This window comes from Macadamia integrifolia, chromosome 10, assembly GCF_013358625.1.
Source record: "Macadamia integrifolia cultivar HAES 741 chromosome 10, SCU_Mint_v3, whole genome shotgun sequence".
Lineage (NCBI taxonomy): Eukaryota > Viridiplantae > Streptophyta > Magnoliopsida > Proteales > Proteaceae > Macadamia > Macadamia integrifolia.
In genome coordinates this window covers 31,056,034-31,075,713 of record NC_056566.1, presented here as the reverse complement: position 1 = coordinate 31,075,713, position 19,680 = coordinate 31,056,034, and the positions used below count along the sequence as shown (strand labels likewise).

The 19,680-nt window shown below is 42.7% G+C and overlaps 2 protein-coding genes across 2 annotated transcripts in view; one reads left to right on the top strand and one right to left on the bottom strand.

Moving 5' to 3' along the window:
• The first annotated feature begins 4,340 nt into the window (after positions 1 to 4,340).
• On the top strand, positions 4,341 to 4,853 carry LOC122092387 (TMV resistance protein N-like). The gene has a single exon (XM_042662699.1). The coding sequence runs from the start codon at positions 4,341 to 4,343 to the stop codon at positions 4,851 to 4,853; it is 513 nt and encodes a 170-aa protein (XP_042518633.1).
• Positions 4,854 to 13,457: 8,604 nt separating this feature from the next.
• The window catches only part of LOC122092386 (calcium-transporting ATPase 12, plasma membrane-type-like), an 8,513-nt gene continuing 2,290 nt past the window's right edge, over positions 13,458 to 19,680 (bottom strand). Inside the window, exons 2-3 of the mRNA XM_042662698.1 lie at positions 15,243 to 15,400; positions 13,458 to 14,015 (exon numbers count right to left, since the gene is read on the bottom strand). Coding sequence (XP_042518632.1) covers positions 13,458 to 14,015; positions 15,243 to 15,400 — 716 coding nt within the window. The remainder of the gene's footprint in view (positions 14,016 to 15,242; positions 15,401 to 19,680) is intronic.

The window sequence follows — 19,680 nt, the reverse complement described above, 5'->3', positions numbered from 1 at the left end:
CCCAATTGAGACATTGTAGAATAGGCTAAACTTCTCTTAATGTCTTTTTTGAGCAAGAGCCAAAGTAGCTCCTAATAGGAAAACTGAGAAATAAACAGAACTGAAACTAGTAGTTAATCGATAGCATAAACCACTGGAATTAACAATGATTAACAATCGATGGCATAAACCACTGAAACTGAGCAAATCGATAGCATAAACCACTGGAATTAACAATGATTAACTCAATAACTAGAACTAGAAGTCTAGGACCAACATGGAAATCAAAGCTGAGAGTTCTTAACAAAATTAGAAATCACAGGAGAGAAAATTTCAGAATTCTGACCTGATTTTGATGGAGGAAAGATAGAGAAGAGATGGGAGAGATAATTAATCAGGAATCCATCTAATTGAAGGCTTTGAATCCCTCCAGAGCCTAACTTGGAAACCACCAGGCCTTCGCTACCAAATCTCACAACAGTACAGGGTCAGAAATCAACAAAATCAGTAGCAGAGAGATTTTCTTATTCATAAAAAATCATGGGTAGGGCAAAGCCTCCAGAGAGTGAAAAAGTTTATTCATACGAAATCACTGGTTCGATCTCTTCTGATTTCTGCATCTGGTTGCCTTACCTTGTAGGCCCACAGAGAGTGAAAAAGTTTAGATTTTTTCAGAGTTGAAGGCACAGAGGAGGAGGGAGAAGAGATCAAGAAAGAAAGGGAACGAGAGTGAGAGAAAGAGAAAGAGAAAGAGAAAGAGAAAGAGAAAGAGAAAGAGAAAGAGAAAGAGAACGAGAAAGAGAAAGAGAACGAGAAAGAGAAAGAGAGAGAGAGATCTTCGTTTACCTTGAAGATGGTAGATCGAAGATGGTAGTCCGTAAAATTTGTACCGAGCAGAGCTTCTCGCCTCTCGCCTCCTTCTCGCCTCTCGCCTCCTTCAAGTGAAAATGGGGTTAGGGTTTACCTTGAAACATAACTTTTGTTATGTTTTGAGGGTAATTTCCCCATTTACCCTTCATAACTTAAGTGATACATGTTTCGGCGCCTTTTGCTCAGAATCAATTCTAAAAGTGAAAAGCAAGTATTTCATGCTCCAAAAAAAGGATTCAAAAGTCTCATAAGTGCCCGGTTCATTTCAAAAAAACAAGAAATTGAACCGAGCTTCCCATACAGGTTTTACCTCATTTCTGTTTCAAAAAAATAAAAAAACATCAGAACCCATTTTTTAGAATGTTACAGTACAGAGCCTTATTATCCCTATTAAAGAAATTAGATACATTATGTAAGGTATGACTGTAAAAAGAGGAAGAAGCCAAGCTACAAGAAAAATTCCTGCTGCTACCATAGTAGCAGCATGTAAGAGCCGAAATGGAGTAGGACCTTCATGGCATCGGGTAAACATACATGAAGGGGGAATTCTGCAGATTTTTGGGTAACCATACATCCTTGATCATGAAACATATAATTGTCACTATAAATGAGAACCATAATTCCAACAGTAGAAACAAGGTCCTACAGATATAGTTCGCATAAAGTTGAGTAAAGGAAGGCCAACAATAGCCAGCCCCTATCCATCCAACCAGTAGTAGCCCCTCAGATTCAATCCAACCAGCTATCCTTAGGCCTATGGTGTTACATTTCCAGTAGCAAGCAAGCATAAAATCACACATTATCAAATTCCTAAACCCTAGGTTCATCCCTAACACATATGATTTCAGAACAGAGAAAGGGCATACACACACACACACAGAAATGGCATACTCTTGCTCAGACTTGGTTTAATGTTTGCTTACCTGGGTTCGTCGGGGTGAACCGATTGGAGATAGAGCTTCTTCACCTGGAATGGTCTTCGCCGGGGTGATTTGCAGGGGTTATCGGTGTTAACCTTCTCCTTTGCTTACCTGGGTTTGCCGGCGTCAATCGATCGGAGACAGGGAAGCCTTTAACTTGTCGATCGAAAACAGAACCTTCACCGGGAATGGTTGTTGAGGTTAATTTGTAGAGGTGAGGTGCTCGGAGATAGGGAACCTTAATTGGAAACAGGGAACCTTCTCCAACGGCTCTCTGTTTTGAGGGCTTATTGGTTTTTTCCCCAAAGGGTATAATGGGTATTTCTCATAAAGGGTATAATGGTCCTATCAGTAAAAGACTTAGATTATAAAAGGGTATTTAAGTCTTTTCGTGTTTGAACTTAACAGAATCCTCACAATGTCAGCTTCAGGGGAGGGGGCATAATTCGCTCAAACACTTGGATCTACGCGTAATTTCGATAAACTACAGGAGAAGAGATGTAATTTTTCCAAAAAAAAATAAGCTTGAGATTTTGTTTTTTATCTATGTTTTAATATAAATTTATTCCCAAAAAAAAAAAAAAATGACGACAGCCTAGTGTTTCCTGTGTCCTTTTAATTTCATTAGCTATGTGGGCCATCTCATGTTTCGTGATGTTCTATTTGGTGATTAGAGCAATCACATCATAGTGACAATTGGATTAACCAACTGAAATTAGCTTTTTTTATTTTTATTTTTTTGGTAGAACAATTGAAATTTCTTCCCTTTTTGAGGAACGTTCCATTTTTTTCCTTTTAATTTACTTTGGGATATTTGGTCCATCTTTTCTGTTTTTCTCTTTAATTCATTTTCTTGGAACTTTCCATTATAGTGTCAACCGCTCCATTAGTTTACATGACATCTTTTTGTCAATGAAATTTCCTAGGAAATTCAACGATGATGGGAAACTGAAAAGAGAAGAACCGGACTCTGAAGCGCTTGAAAAGGCAATCAAAGAATCAGTAATTTTCATTACCAAATTCTTGAGGAACTATGTTGATTCCAGATGATTCTTAGAGAATGTCGTCTTGATTATGGAATGTCAATTAAAAGGTTTTTTCAGTTTTCCTCATGTGCATCGTAGATTCATTGGATATATAGCACTAGAAGAAAAGCTTTGGAGAGCCTTTTAGAGATTACGAAGAGCCCTCCGGGTTAGCCCTGAGGAAAAGAGTCAGATGTAACGTCACGTAAGTGAAGTGGACTCCAACTTCACATAAGTTTGCACATTGAAAAGTTTTCAAAGTGAAAAATGTACACTATTGTAAATTTGTAATGATAGCAGGTATGCAGATTCATGCCCCTGCTTTGATTCGAACTTTGAGACACAATGACTTAGTTTGAACTCTAAAGTAAAGTTTTGAAAACCAACAATATATCTACTATTTCGTGCAATATTGAGTGTTAATTAAATTGAGTCGGATTGGATCTTGATTTAGTTCGTTCATAGGTCGCTTACTTGGGGTAATCATAAATTCACTAAGATGACGAATCTTACCTAGTCAAATTTCTATAAATAAAAGATTTAGATTTGGCCACGACAAAACAAGGTTTTGAATCTAATTTCAAGATCTCTCTTTCTCTCTCTCTCATAATTGAGAGTGTGTGTCTCTAAGGATATTTATTACAATCTTTAGATTTAATTAAAAGGTGAAACTATGCCTAGTGAGATTGTTGCAATTCTTTGTACCTCACTGTTTATACGAATTAGAGTATAGTATACCCTTATCCATTTCACTGCATGAAAAATTACATCGGGAAAACAGAAAAAGAAGATAATGGACTTACGTGTAACGGAACCAAAGCTTCCAATTATGCTAGCCAATTGCTAGGATTACTTTCTTTTTTTATTCATATAAATATTCAGAATATTTGAAGGTAAGTACCATTAAGTGCTTACCAGGTGTTAAATACCAGTGTACGTGAATTTAGGGCCCGTTTGATAACGTTTTTGCCGTTTCTGTTTCAAGAAACGGCAGAAACATAAATTTCCGTTTCTAGAAACAGAAACGGAATTGAAGGTGTTTGATAAGTCATGTTTTTAGAAGTCGATAGTAACCAATGAAAAAATGGCCACAAGTCGTTTTCAGAAACGACGAAACAAGTTGAACTTGTTTCGCCTGGGTCGTTTCTTGACCATAAATAAGTAAAAATTTATATTTCTATTTTTGAAAATAAGTGAAATGAAATAGTTTTATCAAATGCTGTTTATTCCGTTTCTGTTGTTTCTGGAAACAAAAATGGCAGCAACGCTTTTCTTGAAACGTTATCAAACGGGCCCTTAGAATCCAATTCAGTCCAAAATCAACAGTGATTGGCAGGGTAGCACGTACGGGGAAGGTCAAAATTTTTCTTGTGGAATGGTACCGCGTGTACCTAAGCAGCTTTAACTTCTTTTTTTTGTTTTTTTTGCTAAACCAAGCAGCTTTGACTTCATCTAACTATATTTACAGAAGAGAGGTCTGTAGGTCTGTGATCCATCTCACTTCAGACTCCAGACTACAGAGTTCTTTATCTTTTGCTTAAGATTAATGGTAACCCACACTGTTACTCGGTCTTCTTCCTCCTCTGGACGGAATTATGATGTAATATTGAATTACAAAGAAGAAGAAGGAGAAGAAACAGGTAACAATTTTGCAAGTAAGCTCTACACTTTCCTGGAGAAGGCCAACATCAAAACATTCAAGGACGATGCAGAGATCTCGAAAAGAGATCATATCTCTGCTGATGCGGTCATGAAAGTAATCAAGGAATCAAGATGTGCAATAATCTTATTCTCGTGGAACTATGCTTCTTCAACACGATGCCTTGAAGAGCTTTCCTTGATAATGGAATGCAGAAAAAAGAATGGGCAAAGGGTAATTCCTGTGTTCCTCATGGGTGTCGAAGGATCCAACGTACGGCGTCAAAAGGGGAGCTTTGAGGAACCTTTTCGCCGGCACGAAGAGAACTTGAAGCGAGAGGTGGTGGAAAGGTGGAGGCTAGATCTGAAAATAGCAGGTGAACTATGTGGATTGAACTTGAAAGACTTTCTTGACAGGTAAAAATCACTTCCTGCCTTGAGATATTTTTGTTTTTCTTTCATTAATACGTAGTTGTTATAGATATAAGTTGGGTTCAGAGATGATGCATGGAAGAGCTTAGTTGAAAACATTTCATTCAAAATCTTTAGGGAGAATTGAGATAATACTGTTTTTAGTTAAAAGGAGTGTGGATCTATATGGGTAGATTTCCATCTGTACGGATCAGTTAAAAGAGGGGTGCGGACTGTTAATTCCATGTTAGGAAGACCAGCTAGATATCAGGATTTAGGGTTTTTTTTTCGTATCAGGTGTTGGAAAAAATCTACATGGTCATGTTCATGTATGAATACGACAAACATTTCTGCTTTTTAGGGTTACTATTAATCGATATATATATATATATATATTTGGTAACAACTATTAATCGATAAGTAGTGGCTATATCGATCTGCTATGCTGTGTCAGCACTACACTTCTTTGGTATTGGCCATGGCTAAAATATAAAAAAATAAAAAATAAAAAATCTCATAAATAATAAAAATAAATAGTTTTAAGATAAATTTTAAAAATACTTTTTTTTAATAAAAATCCATAAAAAAATTGTACAATATTTTAAATTGGAATTAAAATATAGTTAGTGTACCACAAATAATTTTTTTTAATTAAAATATATGAAAATCCAGAATTAGGCCTTGGTAAAGTCAAGTCCACGACGAAGACATTCATAAATCAAAACAAATATGCTACTTTATTTTTTTTTGTTTCCTGGTGTCAGACATGGTAATTTATGAATATGAAAAACACCTAATTTTGAAAGGGAAAATGGTAACTTTGAAATCTTGTCAAATGGAGGTCCATAGGAGATATTCCATTTTGAAACCCTTCATTCACCAAAAAAGAAATTTAGCAGAACCTTAAATTTTGAAAGTCCTAGGTCTCAACTACCTAATTTTGAAAGGGGTACCCAAGGACACTAAAATCAGGTCAATCGACGGTCCACAAGAAAAAATTCTATTTCAAGGGCTATCTAGGAAATTATGACGGGACCTTGGAATTTGAAAAATTCTAGGTCTCATCCACGTAATTTTTTAAGGTGGTCAGATGGCATTGAAATTTATTGGATCATAGTTCCACTAGAAAATATTCCTTTCCGACGGCCATCAGTCGCCGACAAGAAATTTGTAATGGAAACCTAGAAATTTGATAATCGTAGGTCTCAATAACCTAAATTTTGAAGTGGGGTCTGACAACATTAAAACCAAATCAATTGGAGTTCTATGAGAAAAGATTTCACTTTGAGGGCCATCATTGACCAACAAGAAATTTGTGATTGAAACCCAGAAATTTGAAAAATTCTGGTTCACAACAACTTAATTTTGAAATGGGGATATGATGACATTGAAATCAGATCAATTAGAGGTCCATGAGAATATATATATATATATATTTATTTATTTAAGGCCATCGTCAATTGATAAGTAAAGAAAACTTATAAAAGTAACCCGAAGCTAAATATGTGTACAAAGAAAACTTGTAGTAGTAAACTGCCATGGATTGCCTAATATAACAACGAATTTCTAAAAAATCCAAATAACTTTCAGTAGTGGAAGGATTTCAATTAAAATAATAATAATAATAATAATAATAATAATAATAATAATAATAATAATAATAATAATGGAAGGATGAAATTTCCATCCTCATGCTAGTGATACTCGCACAATTCATACGCTCGTGGAGCTAAGGCTATGACAATAAACTCAAAATGGAGTCCCATTTACATTGTCATGGACCAATAGATGCCTAGAATATACTGATTTTGGGACCGATCTGGACCAATCCAGAATAGACTGATTTTGATCTGATAATCTGGATTGAAATTGGCCAGATCCAACCAGTTATATTTCCAAACACATAAACTCTACAATTCTAATTGAGCCAAGGAGGTGGGCATTTGGTAACGTATGCCCATGACTGGCACGCATGTATGTATGTATGTATGCATTCTTATCCTGGATTGTGACTGATATGACAGAATTTGTCACCCAATAAAGCGAGGACACATGGCGTCCAAGGGAATGACACGTGTCGTCCATCCGATAGAGGTCGCAAGGCTTCGAACCACGTGAGGAGAAGATTCCCAAGGAGGGGTTCCCAAAACCCTAGGCCGAGAAACCCTATAAGAGGGAACCAAAAAGGAACCTAGAGGAGGTACGCCGACATCCACCATTACTCCTATAAAAACACTGTTCTGCCGGTCACTAACTTGGGCATCGGAGGACTAATCCCAGAGAAACCTCCGGGCCTCTGTCTTTTGTGCTTGTGCAGGGTCGGCTCATAGGGATTTTCGGCAGTAACAGGTTGGCGCCGTCTGTGGGAACGACCGTAATGGTGGGGAAAACCTACAATTGTAAGAAAACCAGAGCAGTGCCGAGTATAAACATGGATGAGGAGGGCTCCCCCCTCGACGGAAATCGGCGAAGTACGGGGAAACAATGATCAGGAAGGTTCTGGAGGGACCAGCGCTCAGGCGGATATTTGGTACACGGAGATAGTAATCTTCCACCCCCTCTTAGGGCGTAGGAATATGTGACAAGGGAGCAGTTCGACGCCCTTCAGGAGAAGTATGACCGAATGACTGAGGCAATGAAGGAGGTCTCCAAGGCCATCTCTCAAAGGACCGGCGGAGCACTGCGAGACTCCTATGTCCAGCCAGAGGGAGCCTAAGACGAGGGCCGGAGTAGTTCAGGATTGATAAGGTCTAGCCGGAATCCTCAAAACCAAGCCATGAGGGAAAGCCCCGCACCCAAAGAAAGGACGAGGCATGAGGGACCACGCCAAGGAGACGGACAGAGACGTGAGGACTCGGGTTGAAGCAGATGATCCTAGACCTGAAAGACGAGATCCGGAAGGTCACAGAAAACCATACAGGAACTTGCGAGCCGGATATCACTAATGACACGGCTCTAGCCGATGAGGTCATGAGGGACCCGCTCCCGATCGGTTTTCTTCTACCCAAATTTGACACCTACGACGGGTCTGGAGACCCCGTCGATCATCTGGAAGGCTTCAAGGTTGCCATGCAGTTTCACCGAGTCTTGAAAAACATCATATGTCGCGCCTTGCCTTTAACATTCAGAGGAGTAGCACGGTTTTGGTACAACCGCCTACCGACGAAATTGATTCACAGCTTCAGCGATTTGAGTTACTTCTTCATGAGGGGATTCTTCAATAGCCAACCCCTTCAGAAGACCACATTGAACTTGACCAACGTCAAACAACATGAAGGAGAGTCACTGCGAAGCTACATGAAGCGCTTCCAGCAGGAGAAGATCATGATAAGAGGTTTGGACCCAAAAGAAGAGTTCACGACCTTATTGGGAGGCGTCAAAGATAAAAAGCTAAAAAAGTCTTTGGCGAAGCATACACCGAAGAACCTAGCTGAGTTGAGGGCTCGGTGTGATAAGTATATTCAGATGGAAGAAACCCTCCAAGCTGATGAGGAAGATGAAGCGAAGACGAGGAGTAAAAGGACCTCAAGAGATGATGACAAACCTTCCGAGGGCAAGAGACGAAAGTCTGAACGTGATCGGGCACCCAGTCGGCCGAAGAAGTTCGAGAGATATGCACCGCTAAATCAGAGACGGACGGACATGCTAATGCAGATAAAAGAAACCCCAGACGCCGGAGTCATGAAGTGGCCTGGGAAGCTGGGACGACATCTTAAGAGACGCAACATGGACAAGTATTGCCACTTCCACAGAGACCACGACCATGACACAGAAGATTGTTGGCACCTGAAAGGAGAGATTGCAGGAATGATCCGAAGAGGATATCTAGGTCGGTTCGTAGACCGCGAAAAGGAGGATACCCAAGATGGCAATGACCGCAGGGACAACTGCCAAAGAGACAGTAGAGGCAGCCGTGAAAGAAGGGGGCCAGCCCGTAGGGGCAATCAGGAACGACAAAGGGACCAGACACCTAAGGAAGCTAACCATCGCCCATGTGACAATCATAAAATCCCAACTAGGGTTATAGCAACTATCAGTGGAGGCCTAACCGCTGGAGATAGTTCCATCTTGGCCAGAAAAAGTAAAAGCCTATGCGAGAAGCGTGCATGTGGCCGAATGGTCAAACAAGAGGGCAAGGACGGGGACGGTTATCTCCTTCTCTGATGACGACCTAAAAGGGGTCAGACGTCATATGACGATGCCCTGGTAATCACCATGACCGTAGCCGATTGCAGAGTAAAAAGGATCTTGGTGGATAACGACAGCTCAGCTGATATCCTATTCCTTGAAGCATTCCAGAAGATGGGTCTAGATAAAAGAAAGCTGAAGAAGGTCGAACACCCAATGCAAGGGTTCTTGGGTGCCCCGGTCAAAGTAGAAGGGTCGGTTGAGCTGCCGATAAGGGCAGGCATCGGAGACCGCCAGGTAACAGTTATGATCAACTTCTTGGTAGTAGACATCTCTTCAACGTACAATGCCATACTAGGGAGAGTTGAATTAAACTTATTAAAGGCTTTCATCTCCACTCCACACCTCAAGATGAAGTTCCCAACTAAGAATGGGGTTGGGGAGTGTCGAGGCAATCAGGAGGCATCCCGGAAGTGCTACGCCACCACCTTATGGGGAAAGGGAAAGGCGGGTGAAGCGCTCTCGATAGAAGATCTATGCGATGATACCAATTGTCAGAGGGGAGAATCGACTGAGGAGCTGATACAAGTCAAAGCCGAAGAAGGGGATAGTACTCGCCAATTCCAAGTCAGGGCTACAATACCAAGACAACAACAGGAAAAACTCATCCCATTCCTTCGAGGCAATTCTGATGCCTTCGCCTGGTCGACCTCAGACATGCCTGGGATAGAACGAGAAGTAATAGAGCATCATCTGAGCATCGACCCGATTAAAAATCCAGTACAGCAGAAGAAGAGGACCTTCGCCCCCGAAAGGCAGCAGAAGATAGATGAAGAGATAGAGAAGTTACTAGAAGCAAAGTTCATTCGTAAAATCCAATACCCTGAATGGATATCCAACGTGGTTATGGTCCCAAAGGCAAATGGGAATTAGAGGATCTACATTGACTTCATAGATTTAAACAAAGCCTACCCAAAAGATAGCTACCCCTTACTAAGGATAAACCTTCTCATCAACGCCACTTCGGGACATGAGGCTCTAAGCTTTATGGACATGTACTCGGGATACAATCAGATCAAGATGTGTGAGGAAGATGTTCCGAAGACATCCTTCGTGACCGAGGGAGGACTTTACTGCTACGAAGTAATGCCCTTCGGACCGAAAAACGTGGGGGCCACTTATCAAAGGTTAGTAAACAAGATCTTTAAGGGGCTGATCAGAAAGACTATGGAGGTGTAAGTGGATGACATGGTAGTGAAAAGCTTGAAGGCGGAACACCAAATTTGTGACCTAGAAAGGCGTTTGAAGTATTAAGGCAATACAACATGAAGCTGAATCCAACAAAGTGTGCGTTCGGAGTAGCATCGGGAAAGTTCATCGGCTTCATAGTTTTGGAGAGGGGAATCAAGGCCAACCCGAAGAAAATTCAGGCCATCCGAGATATGAGGTCACCACAGAACGTGAAGCAGGTCGAGGAGCTCATAGGTAGAGTCGTCGCCCTAGGACGGTTCATATCTCGGTCAGCTGATAAGTGCCTTCCTTTCTTCAAAACCTTGAAGGGGTCAAAAAAGTTCGAGTGGACAGAGGAGTGCGAAAAGTCCTTCAAACTATTGAAAGAATACCTAGCGATGCCCCTACTACTGACGAAGCCAAATACAGGGGATACCTTGCAGTTATACCTAGCTATATCGGTTGTGGCAGTAAGCGCAGTACTGATAAAGGAAGAAGGAAGACAACAACGGCCATTATTTTACGTTAGTCGAACCCTTTTGGATGCAGAAACAAGATATAGAAAGATGAGAAAGTAACATACGCCCTGGTGATAGCGGCAAGAAAGTCGAGGCCCTATTTCCAGTTGCACACAGTGTGCATGCTTACAAACCAACCTCTAAAGAAGATACTATAGAGGCTGGATATGTCTGGCCGCCTAGTAAACTGGGCCATAGAATTTAGAGAATTTGACCTAGTATAAATTGAGAACCGCAATAAAAGCATAGGCCCTAGCGGACTTCATAGCCGAGACAATGCTCTCAGATGAACCCCAGGAGTCTGTCAAGGCTCGGGCAGAAAGGACTTGGACATTGTATGTGGATGGTGCATCCAACAGTGCAAGAAGCGGCGCTGGGATCATACTTGTTACCCTCGAGGGATTCAAAATCGAGTATGCAATACGGTTCGACTTCGATGCATCCAACAATGAAGCTGAGTACGAAGCACTAATAACCGGAATAAATTTGGCGTGGGCCTTGATGGTATAGGAGTTAGTAGTGCACAGTGACTCACAACTCGTGGTGCGATAGGTGAATGGGGACTATGAAGCCAAGGAGCAAAGGATGGCCGAGTACTTGAAGACGGTGCGAGAGAAAGTAACAGCCTTCAAGGAGTTCAAGGTAAGGCAGGTGCCACGGGAAGAGAATGCCAGCGCAGACGCGCTATCACAATTGGCCAACTCTGACTTCACGGACCTTGGACGATCGGTGTATTTCGAAGTATTACCCCAACCAAGCACCGAAGGACCCCAGGAGGTATTACCCGTTGGCGAGGACGGCCCTAGCTGGATGGATGCCATAATCGAATACCTGAAGGAAGAAATACTCCCCAAGGATAGGGATGAGGCAAGGAAGGTACGAATGAGGTCAGCACACTTCCTATTGAAGGACGAGACATTGTACAAAATAGGGTTCACCACACCGTACCTCAAGTGCCTGAACCCTGCCGATGGTGAGTATGCACTCCGAGAAGTACATGAAGGGATATGCAGGCAACACCTCGGAGCCCGGGCCTTGGCCCATAAAGTGCTAAGGCAGGACCTATTCTGGCCAAACATGAGGAAGGATGTGGAGTTATTCGTTAGAAAGTGCGTTAAGTGTCAGATGTTCACCCCCCGTCCCTCGACGACACCCTACCGAGCTTTATTCCCTGTCAAGCCCGGTACCATTTTCCATGTGGGGATGGACATCCTAGGCCCATTCCCTTGGCCACGAGGCAAAGAAAGTTTGTTGTGGTGACGGTAGACTACTTCACGAAGTGGACCGAAGCCGAAGCCCTGGCTACGATATCCGAAAAGAATGTAAGGGACTTCTTCGAGAGGGCGGTAGTCTATCGATTCAGAATCCCCCGGGTGGTGGTAACGGACAATGGAACTTAGTTTGCCAACCTAACTTTTGGCTTGTTTTGTGATGTCCGTCGGTTACCCATCGACCAACGGATTGACAGAGGTCACCAATCGTACCCTGCTCCAAGGGATAAAGAAGTGACTGGATGACGCCAAAGGGTTATGGTCAGAAGAATTATACAACATCCTCTGGGCTTAACACACAACTGAGAGATTAGCCACCAGAGAAACACCCTTCATTTTAACCTACGACACCGAAGCTGTACTCCCATTAGAGGTAGGAGCCACAACTTATCAGATTCAGTATTACAATGAAGAAGAAAACGACAAAGGACTCCGAGCTAATTTAGACCTCTTGACTGAGGTTAGAGATGCCTCGCAAGAAAGGATCGCCCCTACCAGCAAAAGGTTGCGAGGTATTACAACTCCAAAGTCAGAAGGAACGAGTTCAGAATGGGTGACCTTGTCCTCAGAAGGTCAGAGATATCAGACTCGAGGCATCAAGGAAAGCTAGCTCCAAAATTGGAAAAGTCTTTACAGAGTCTCAAGGATAATACAATCAGGGTCTTATCACCTAGAGACTATGGGGGGAGAAAAGGTACCCCGATTATGGAACTCGAAGAACTTGAGGAAATTCTATCAATAGTGAAGTAGCATGCACATTTACATTTACATTTCATAATTTTTTCCCTAAGCACTTCCGAGTTGTAACTCTCCATCCCAAACACTCCGAAGGGTTTTCATTTCATAAATATATGTGCTGGCTTACGGCAATCGCTTCCTAATAGTTGCTAACACAAAGCACTCACTTCGATCGGGCGCTCGGGTTGAAGCCAAGAAAATATGGTCAAAAGAATAACCTTGGTTGGGAGCTCAGGCCAAGGCAGAGCAGACCTAGCCAGGAACCTTAGATAGGACCTTAGTTGAGAGCTGACAATAGGTAGGTGTTAAGAAGGAAGCATCTGCGGCGGGGGCTAAATGAAGACACCCCGAGGTACGAGGGAGCCTTGGCCTTTATTCCCCCACCGTCAAAGCAATGACTCAACAGGACCGAACCTTTTGATAAAGGGCTCCCACCACCTGAATGAGAGCTTTGGCCTTCATACCCCACCTGTAGGCCGAAGATCTGAAAAATACCTTCGGATTCGAAATCGATCTTCGGGATTGCAAAGAAAAAAAAAACAAGGTAAAAGGCGAATCGATAAGACAAATCTGAACAAAAGGAATTTCATTCATAGAGACGCCCAAAGGCTAGAATTACATGAAGATACCTGAAGGCTAAAATTACATGAAGATGCCCGAAGGCCAAAATTACATGAAGATGCCTAAAAGCCAAAATTACAAAAAAAGGCTAAGTTACAAAGAGAAGCTTCATGGAGCATCTGCGAGAGGGATGGCCTCATCCCCGGTATGGTCTACAGTGTCTACATCGGAGTCTCCTCTCCCAGGAGTAAGAGGGACCTCACGAGAAACCTGGACCCCCTCTCCCTCACTGCCGCTATCCTCACCATCTGCGACCTCGGTGGCAGCAGGAGTTGCATCAGTGTCCTCCTCAAAGATGAGGCCACTCCCCTCGAAGGATACCTCGGGATGATGTCCGAGGATCCAGTCTCGAACATCGGTGCTGCCCATGATGAATCCGGGGGTGATCGCGAGCTTTAGCACCTCCCGAAAGTCATCAGAGGACTTGTAGCTCTCGACAGTTCGAACTTCGACCTCTCTTAGCTTCGCGACCATCTGTGCCTCCAGTTCTTTAAGCTTCCGATCGCTCTCCTGCTGTGCATGGAGGAGGTTAGCCTCCAGATGTTCCACTTTCTCAAGGAGGACTGTGCGCTCCTTGTCGAGTGCCGACTTTTCACGCTCAGACACCTTGAGGTCCCTAGCTAGAGCTTCGGCCCAGATAGTCAGCTGAACAACTTGGTTCTGAGCCTGAAAGAGATCAACAGTTAGAAAAAAAAGGAAAAAATTACTAAAGGCCGAAGGCCGAAGATTACCGCTGCCATAAACACGCAAGTGCTTGTAATCATGGCCTTGGTCCCTTGGCTTTGGGCCTCGGCCGCGTCTCCTGGTAGGCTCCCCTTCTGGACGAGCTCTCGAGTAACCAGCCCAATGGAAAGTGTCTCGCCCTATTTGATGGACCACCGAGGGATGAACCCGAATTTGGCCCGAAAATGACTTCTTCTTGGGCTTTGAAAGTCAGCATAGGGGAGGAGGCTTTTAGAGGGGATGCGTCGCTGCTTGGGGCCTCTAGCTCCTGAACGGCCTCGGTGGTAGGGTCTTCGGATCTAGGCTTCTTCCTTGGGAGGGCGTTAGAAGTCGAAGCCCCTCTTTTCTTGCCTTTCTTCAGCTGTCTCTGCTGGACGTCTTGGGCCCTGGCCTCCTTCAGCTGGGCCTGTCTCTTGGCCGTAATAGCTCTAGCTTATGCTCTTGAAATTTACATTGCAACAAAGAGGGTCAAGATCAGTACGAAAATGCTAAATCCGAAGCAAAAACATGTGCAAACCTAGGACTCGGGCTAAGCCTGAACAGGAATAGGAAGGCATTCGACTGAAGGCTACTGGACTCGACAGGCCGATGGAGGGTCTTGTCCTTAGCCATCGACAATGACTCTGCTTCTGTCCCAAAGAGGGTAGGTGCAGAGTTCACGCCCTTCAGGTCTGGGATGTCCCAAGTATTACCGAAGGGGAACCCTTCGGACACCCTCATAAAAAAGAACTTCAACTTCCAACTGTGTATCGAGGTTGGGTGTCAATTCAAGAATCGAAGGTCTTTCCTAGGGCAGAAGTAGTACTAGCCCGAGTCCCCCTTACTGGAACCAAGAGACATACATTTGAGGAAGAGAGGAAGGGAGAGAAGTCTCCCCATTCGAGAGAAGAAGACGATGACACTGAGGACTTGCTGCCACCCGTTCGGGGTCAGCAGGGTTGGAGAGATGCCACAGTGCCGAAACACCTGGCTGAAGAAGGGGTGAAGGGGAACCCGAAGCCTGGCCTTGAAGGCATCCCGATAGAAGCAAAGCTCTTTAGGATTTCTGTAGCTTGCTCTATCTTCGGGCCTCAGTATTCAAAGGATGAACTCGTTCGGGATACTACATGACGCGCGGAGCTCTATTAGCTCCTCCTCGGTCATGGTCGAAACTATATTTCTGGCTTTGACCTCCAGGGACTCGTTTTCCTGGACCCTGGAGTCGAGAAGCCCCTCCCTAATACCTCCACCACTCATGTCACTGGCGGTAGAGGATGAGGACATCCGAAGATGTGGATGTGGAAGACGAGTCCGAGGACATCCTTCGAACCTGACAGGGACTCTGATGCCTAGAAACCACGCCCTCAGATGACAAGGGGCCACTACCTAAAGAGCTAGACATAACTTACTTCTGAATGACTAGCCGAATCGAAGATTAGAGGAAAGTTAAGGACGAAGGGTCAGAGAAATGAGTAGAAAATGACAAAATGAGAGAAAGTGACACTATTTGTAGGCAACAGTGCATCGATACGACTCTCCAACCTCATTAAATACAGTACACATCATCTACGTGGGGTTCCCAAAGTACACTCGAGCAAAGCACACGAGCGTATCACCGTATATGGATTCGAGCAGACCTGGCCGAAGGTCATAACCTCAGTAGGGGGCTCAGGCAAAGGTTGGGCAGACCTAACTGAAGGTCACGATCTCAGTAGGGGACTCAGGCCAAGGCCGAGTGGACCTGACCGAATGTCACAATCTCAGTAGGGAACTCAGGCCAAGGCCGAGTAGACCTGACCGAAGGTCACAACCTCATTAGGGGACTCAGGCTAAGGCCGAGGGGACCTGACCGAAGGTCACAATCTCGATAGGGAACTCAAGCAAAGCCTGAGTGGACCTGACCAAAGGTCACAACCTCGGTAGGGAAGTCAGGCCAAGGCCGAGTGGACCTGACCGAAGGTCACAACCTCGGTAGGGGACTCAGGCAAAGGCCGAGCAGATCTGACTGAAGGTCGTAACCTCGGTAAAACGCTCAGGCGAAGGCCGAGTGAACCTGATCGAAGGTCACAAACTCGGTAGTGAGCTCAGGCCAAGGTTGAGTGAACCTGACCGAAGGTCAGAACCTAGGTTGGTGTCTCAGGCCAAGACCTAGCAAAACTAACCAGAGGCTATGTTTTTAAGATGAACGCTGAAGCCAAAGCCAAAGATTGAAGGGGCACTCGAAAGAGAAATTAGGTAGTTACTCCCACTAAGGAGCCTCCTAGTGGAAGTAAGGGGGCTGCTGATACGACAGAATTTGTCACCCAATAAAGCAAGAACACATGGCATCTGAGGGAGGGACACGTGTCGCCCATCCGATAGAGGCTGCAAGGCTTTGAACCATGTGAGGAGAAGATTCCCAAGGAGGGGTTCCTGAAATCCTAGGCCGAGAAACCCTATAAGAGGGAACCGAAAAGGAACCTAGAGGAGGTACGCTGACACCCAACATTACTCCTGTAAAAACACTGTTTTGTCGGTCACTAACTTGGGCATCGGAGGACTAATCCCGGAGAAACCTCCGGGCCTCTGCGTTCTGTGCTTGTGTAAGGTCTGCTCATAGGGATTTTCGACAGTGACAGTGACATACAAATATTGACGTAGACTAGTACGTAGTTTGTCTCTGGCAATGCACACATACATGCATTGTCCTTAATCTATATAAGATGCCAAGCAGGGCAGCTAGCTGGTTCAAGTGTTGCTGTTGCTGCTACTCCGATGGAATTAATAACCTCTAGCATGGAGTTTGAACCTTTGGCCAGCCCTATCCAGCTCAATCGGTTCTACTTTCTTGGTGGGTCGGCTCGAGAAGGCAAACTAGAATCCTATGCTTTCTACCATGTAGCATGTAAAGTAGGACAATCTAAGGCTGCGTTTGATTGCAATGGATACTTAAGGGGAAGGGAAGTAAAATTTTCGTACTTAAAAATGATATTTATAATCATTACTCCGTGTGGTCCCATGTGATTATATAAACTATTTCATTTTTTAATTGTATTTAATAATGACATATTTTACTTGTAATTTTTATTTTACATATCATAGGGTTGGCCATGTTTTACTTGTAATTTTTATTTTACTTGATATTTTACATATTTTACTTGTGATCCCATGTGATCCCATGTGGTCCCATGTTTTGGATGCGAAGTAAAGTGAAATTTAATAACCAAATATGAAATAATTTGAAGTTGATGATATAGTCACATGGGGTAATGATTATTGTTGGGAATATGCCCCAAACTCCTATAAATGTTTTGGTAATAACAAACAAACAATAACTTTAACTGTGTGTGCTAAGTGGTGGTTAGTACAAGAAGATATCTCAAGCTATGCATAATTGGAGTATTAAGTCAAGACACGAAGACCAAGAGTGGAAGCTTCGAGACAAGATAAAGACTTAGATGATGAAGTGCAAAAGTGAAAACATCAAGTGATGATGAAGATTCCAAGTATCAAGTCAAGATGAAGACTTCTAGGATATATTAGATTCTTCATATTGTAACTTATACTTTCTATACTTATATATGTACACGCACACCATGCATTGCATATCATCATACGAGAATGACCTTAGGACATCCTTTAACCAAGTATGGAAGTCCATAGGTGGGGTAGAACATATTTAGAAATATATGTTCTAGTGATATTCTGTGAAAAACACAATGACCAGATTCAAGGGCATTTTGGGTAACCCTTAGAGTTGGTATCAAGAGATGAACCCCTCATAAAAGTTGTAGGGAATCAAGTCACGATTTCAAGGCAACTTGAATCAGGTCAATCAAAAGTCAGACCAAAAAGATATGGCTGAATTACTGGCGACTGGTCAGTATGACAGTTGTCTGTCAAATTTCGGACAGAACTGTAGGCAGTCGACCGAAACTATTCGAGGCCATATCCGGTCAATCGATTGAAAGTTTTGGTCAATCGGCACATGCCTGGAACACCTCCAACGGCTATATTTTTGCCCAACCGCTCTTTTTGGTCGACCGGCTTCCTATAGCGGTTGACCGATGGAACCAGAATATGATCATTAGAGCATAATTTGCTGCCTAAAATGATCTCCTAAGCTCACCTATAAATACCTAAGATGCTATTAATTAAATAACAATTAAGTCTAAGTATTAGGAGCACTATTGTGATCATTCATAGTCAAAAAGGCATTCTATTTACTTGAGCAATTTGGTCTTCACGATTTCACAAAGAAAAGCTCAAGTCTCCATCAAAGTCTTCCATACTCTCATTATGCAAGTCAAAGACTTAGAGAAGACTTCTAAGATGCATCATTTCATTATCATATTCATCATTTGCACCACACCAGAAGTAACCCTCTTATTCCATTATCTATTTTACTATTTTACATTAATTCCTAGACTGTACTTAGGATTTGTGTAAGGATCTTCTTATCCTTAAAAGAGTAAGGTGCCTCTCTACCTTGAAGGAGATTGTAATAGGTGTCTCTCTACCTGCAAAGGGATTTGTACGGATACTCTTATCCTTAAAAGATTTTGTAAAAGGTTTCTTCCCTACCTACTGAACTGAAGGAAAAACTAGTGGAATACCTTACAAGAGGATCTTGTAGGGAGTGGACTAGACTCAGGTTGAGTTGAACCACTATAATTCTTGGTATTGTGTGACTGTGCCTATTCTATCTTATTCTGCATTTCTAATTTACAATCGCACTTGGGACATTATTTCGAAAATAATTAAAATTCCATTAGTATAACCTATTCATCCCCCTCTAGGTTATTTCAATTACAAATATTTCTTTTTTAAGTATGAATATTTCACTTCCCATTCCTTTCATTCCTCTTGCAACCAAATGAAGCCTGAGCTGCTAGATGTGAAGAGGACACTTTGAATTGGTCAACTTTCAAAGTTTAGAGCTAAGCTTGATTAGATGAAGATTCCACAGTTCCCTTCTTATTTTTTATTTTTGGAGCAAATCCATCTAGCCTACCACATGATGCAAAATCATAGCCATGGTGCCTAGGAAGCGACTCAGACGAATAATAACAATAATATAATTTTATACACACTAAACTTCTCAAGGAAACGGATATGTTAGCTGTGGTACCATGTGGAACCTTCTTTTTAGTTAAACCAATTTCAGATGAGAGCCTTTCCTGATCTAGATTAATCATATGTTAAGTTTGGTGCTCCATTTCCAATGTGTGATTCACTATCTTACGATTCTAACCCATGCTTTTTTTGTATCAAAGAATTAATGATGGAGTTGTAAATGTGGATGATAACCACATTTTGTTTGGGGAAAGTTTGAAGTATAATGAAGGAAAATCATTTCTTCATATCTCGGATTGGCACAAAGCCTCCGTAGATTGTCTCTCTAAAGAGAAGATCTTGAGTTAAAGTATACGAAGGAAGTAATTAAACATGTTAAAAACCTAGTGGATGATGAGCCAGAGCTGAAGTAAAAAAGAAGAGGCACTCCATTGGGAAGACACTCGAATCTCTGCTTTGCGTAAGGAGATGAGGAGTCGTCACTGTATTAGGCTCGCTCTCTATTTTTTTCACTTGTAATCTTTTTCTCCTTTTCTCTTTGAGGTTTTATTATATTTATTTAGTCACCTTAAAA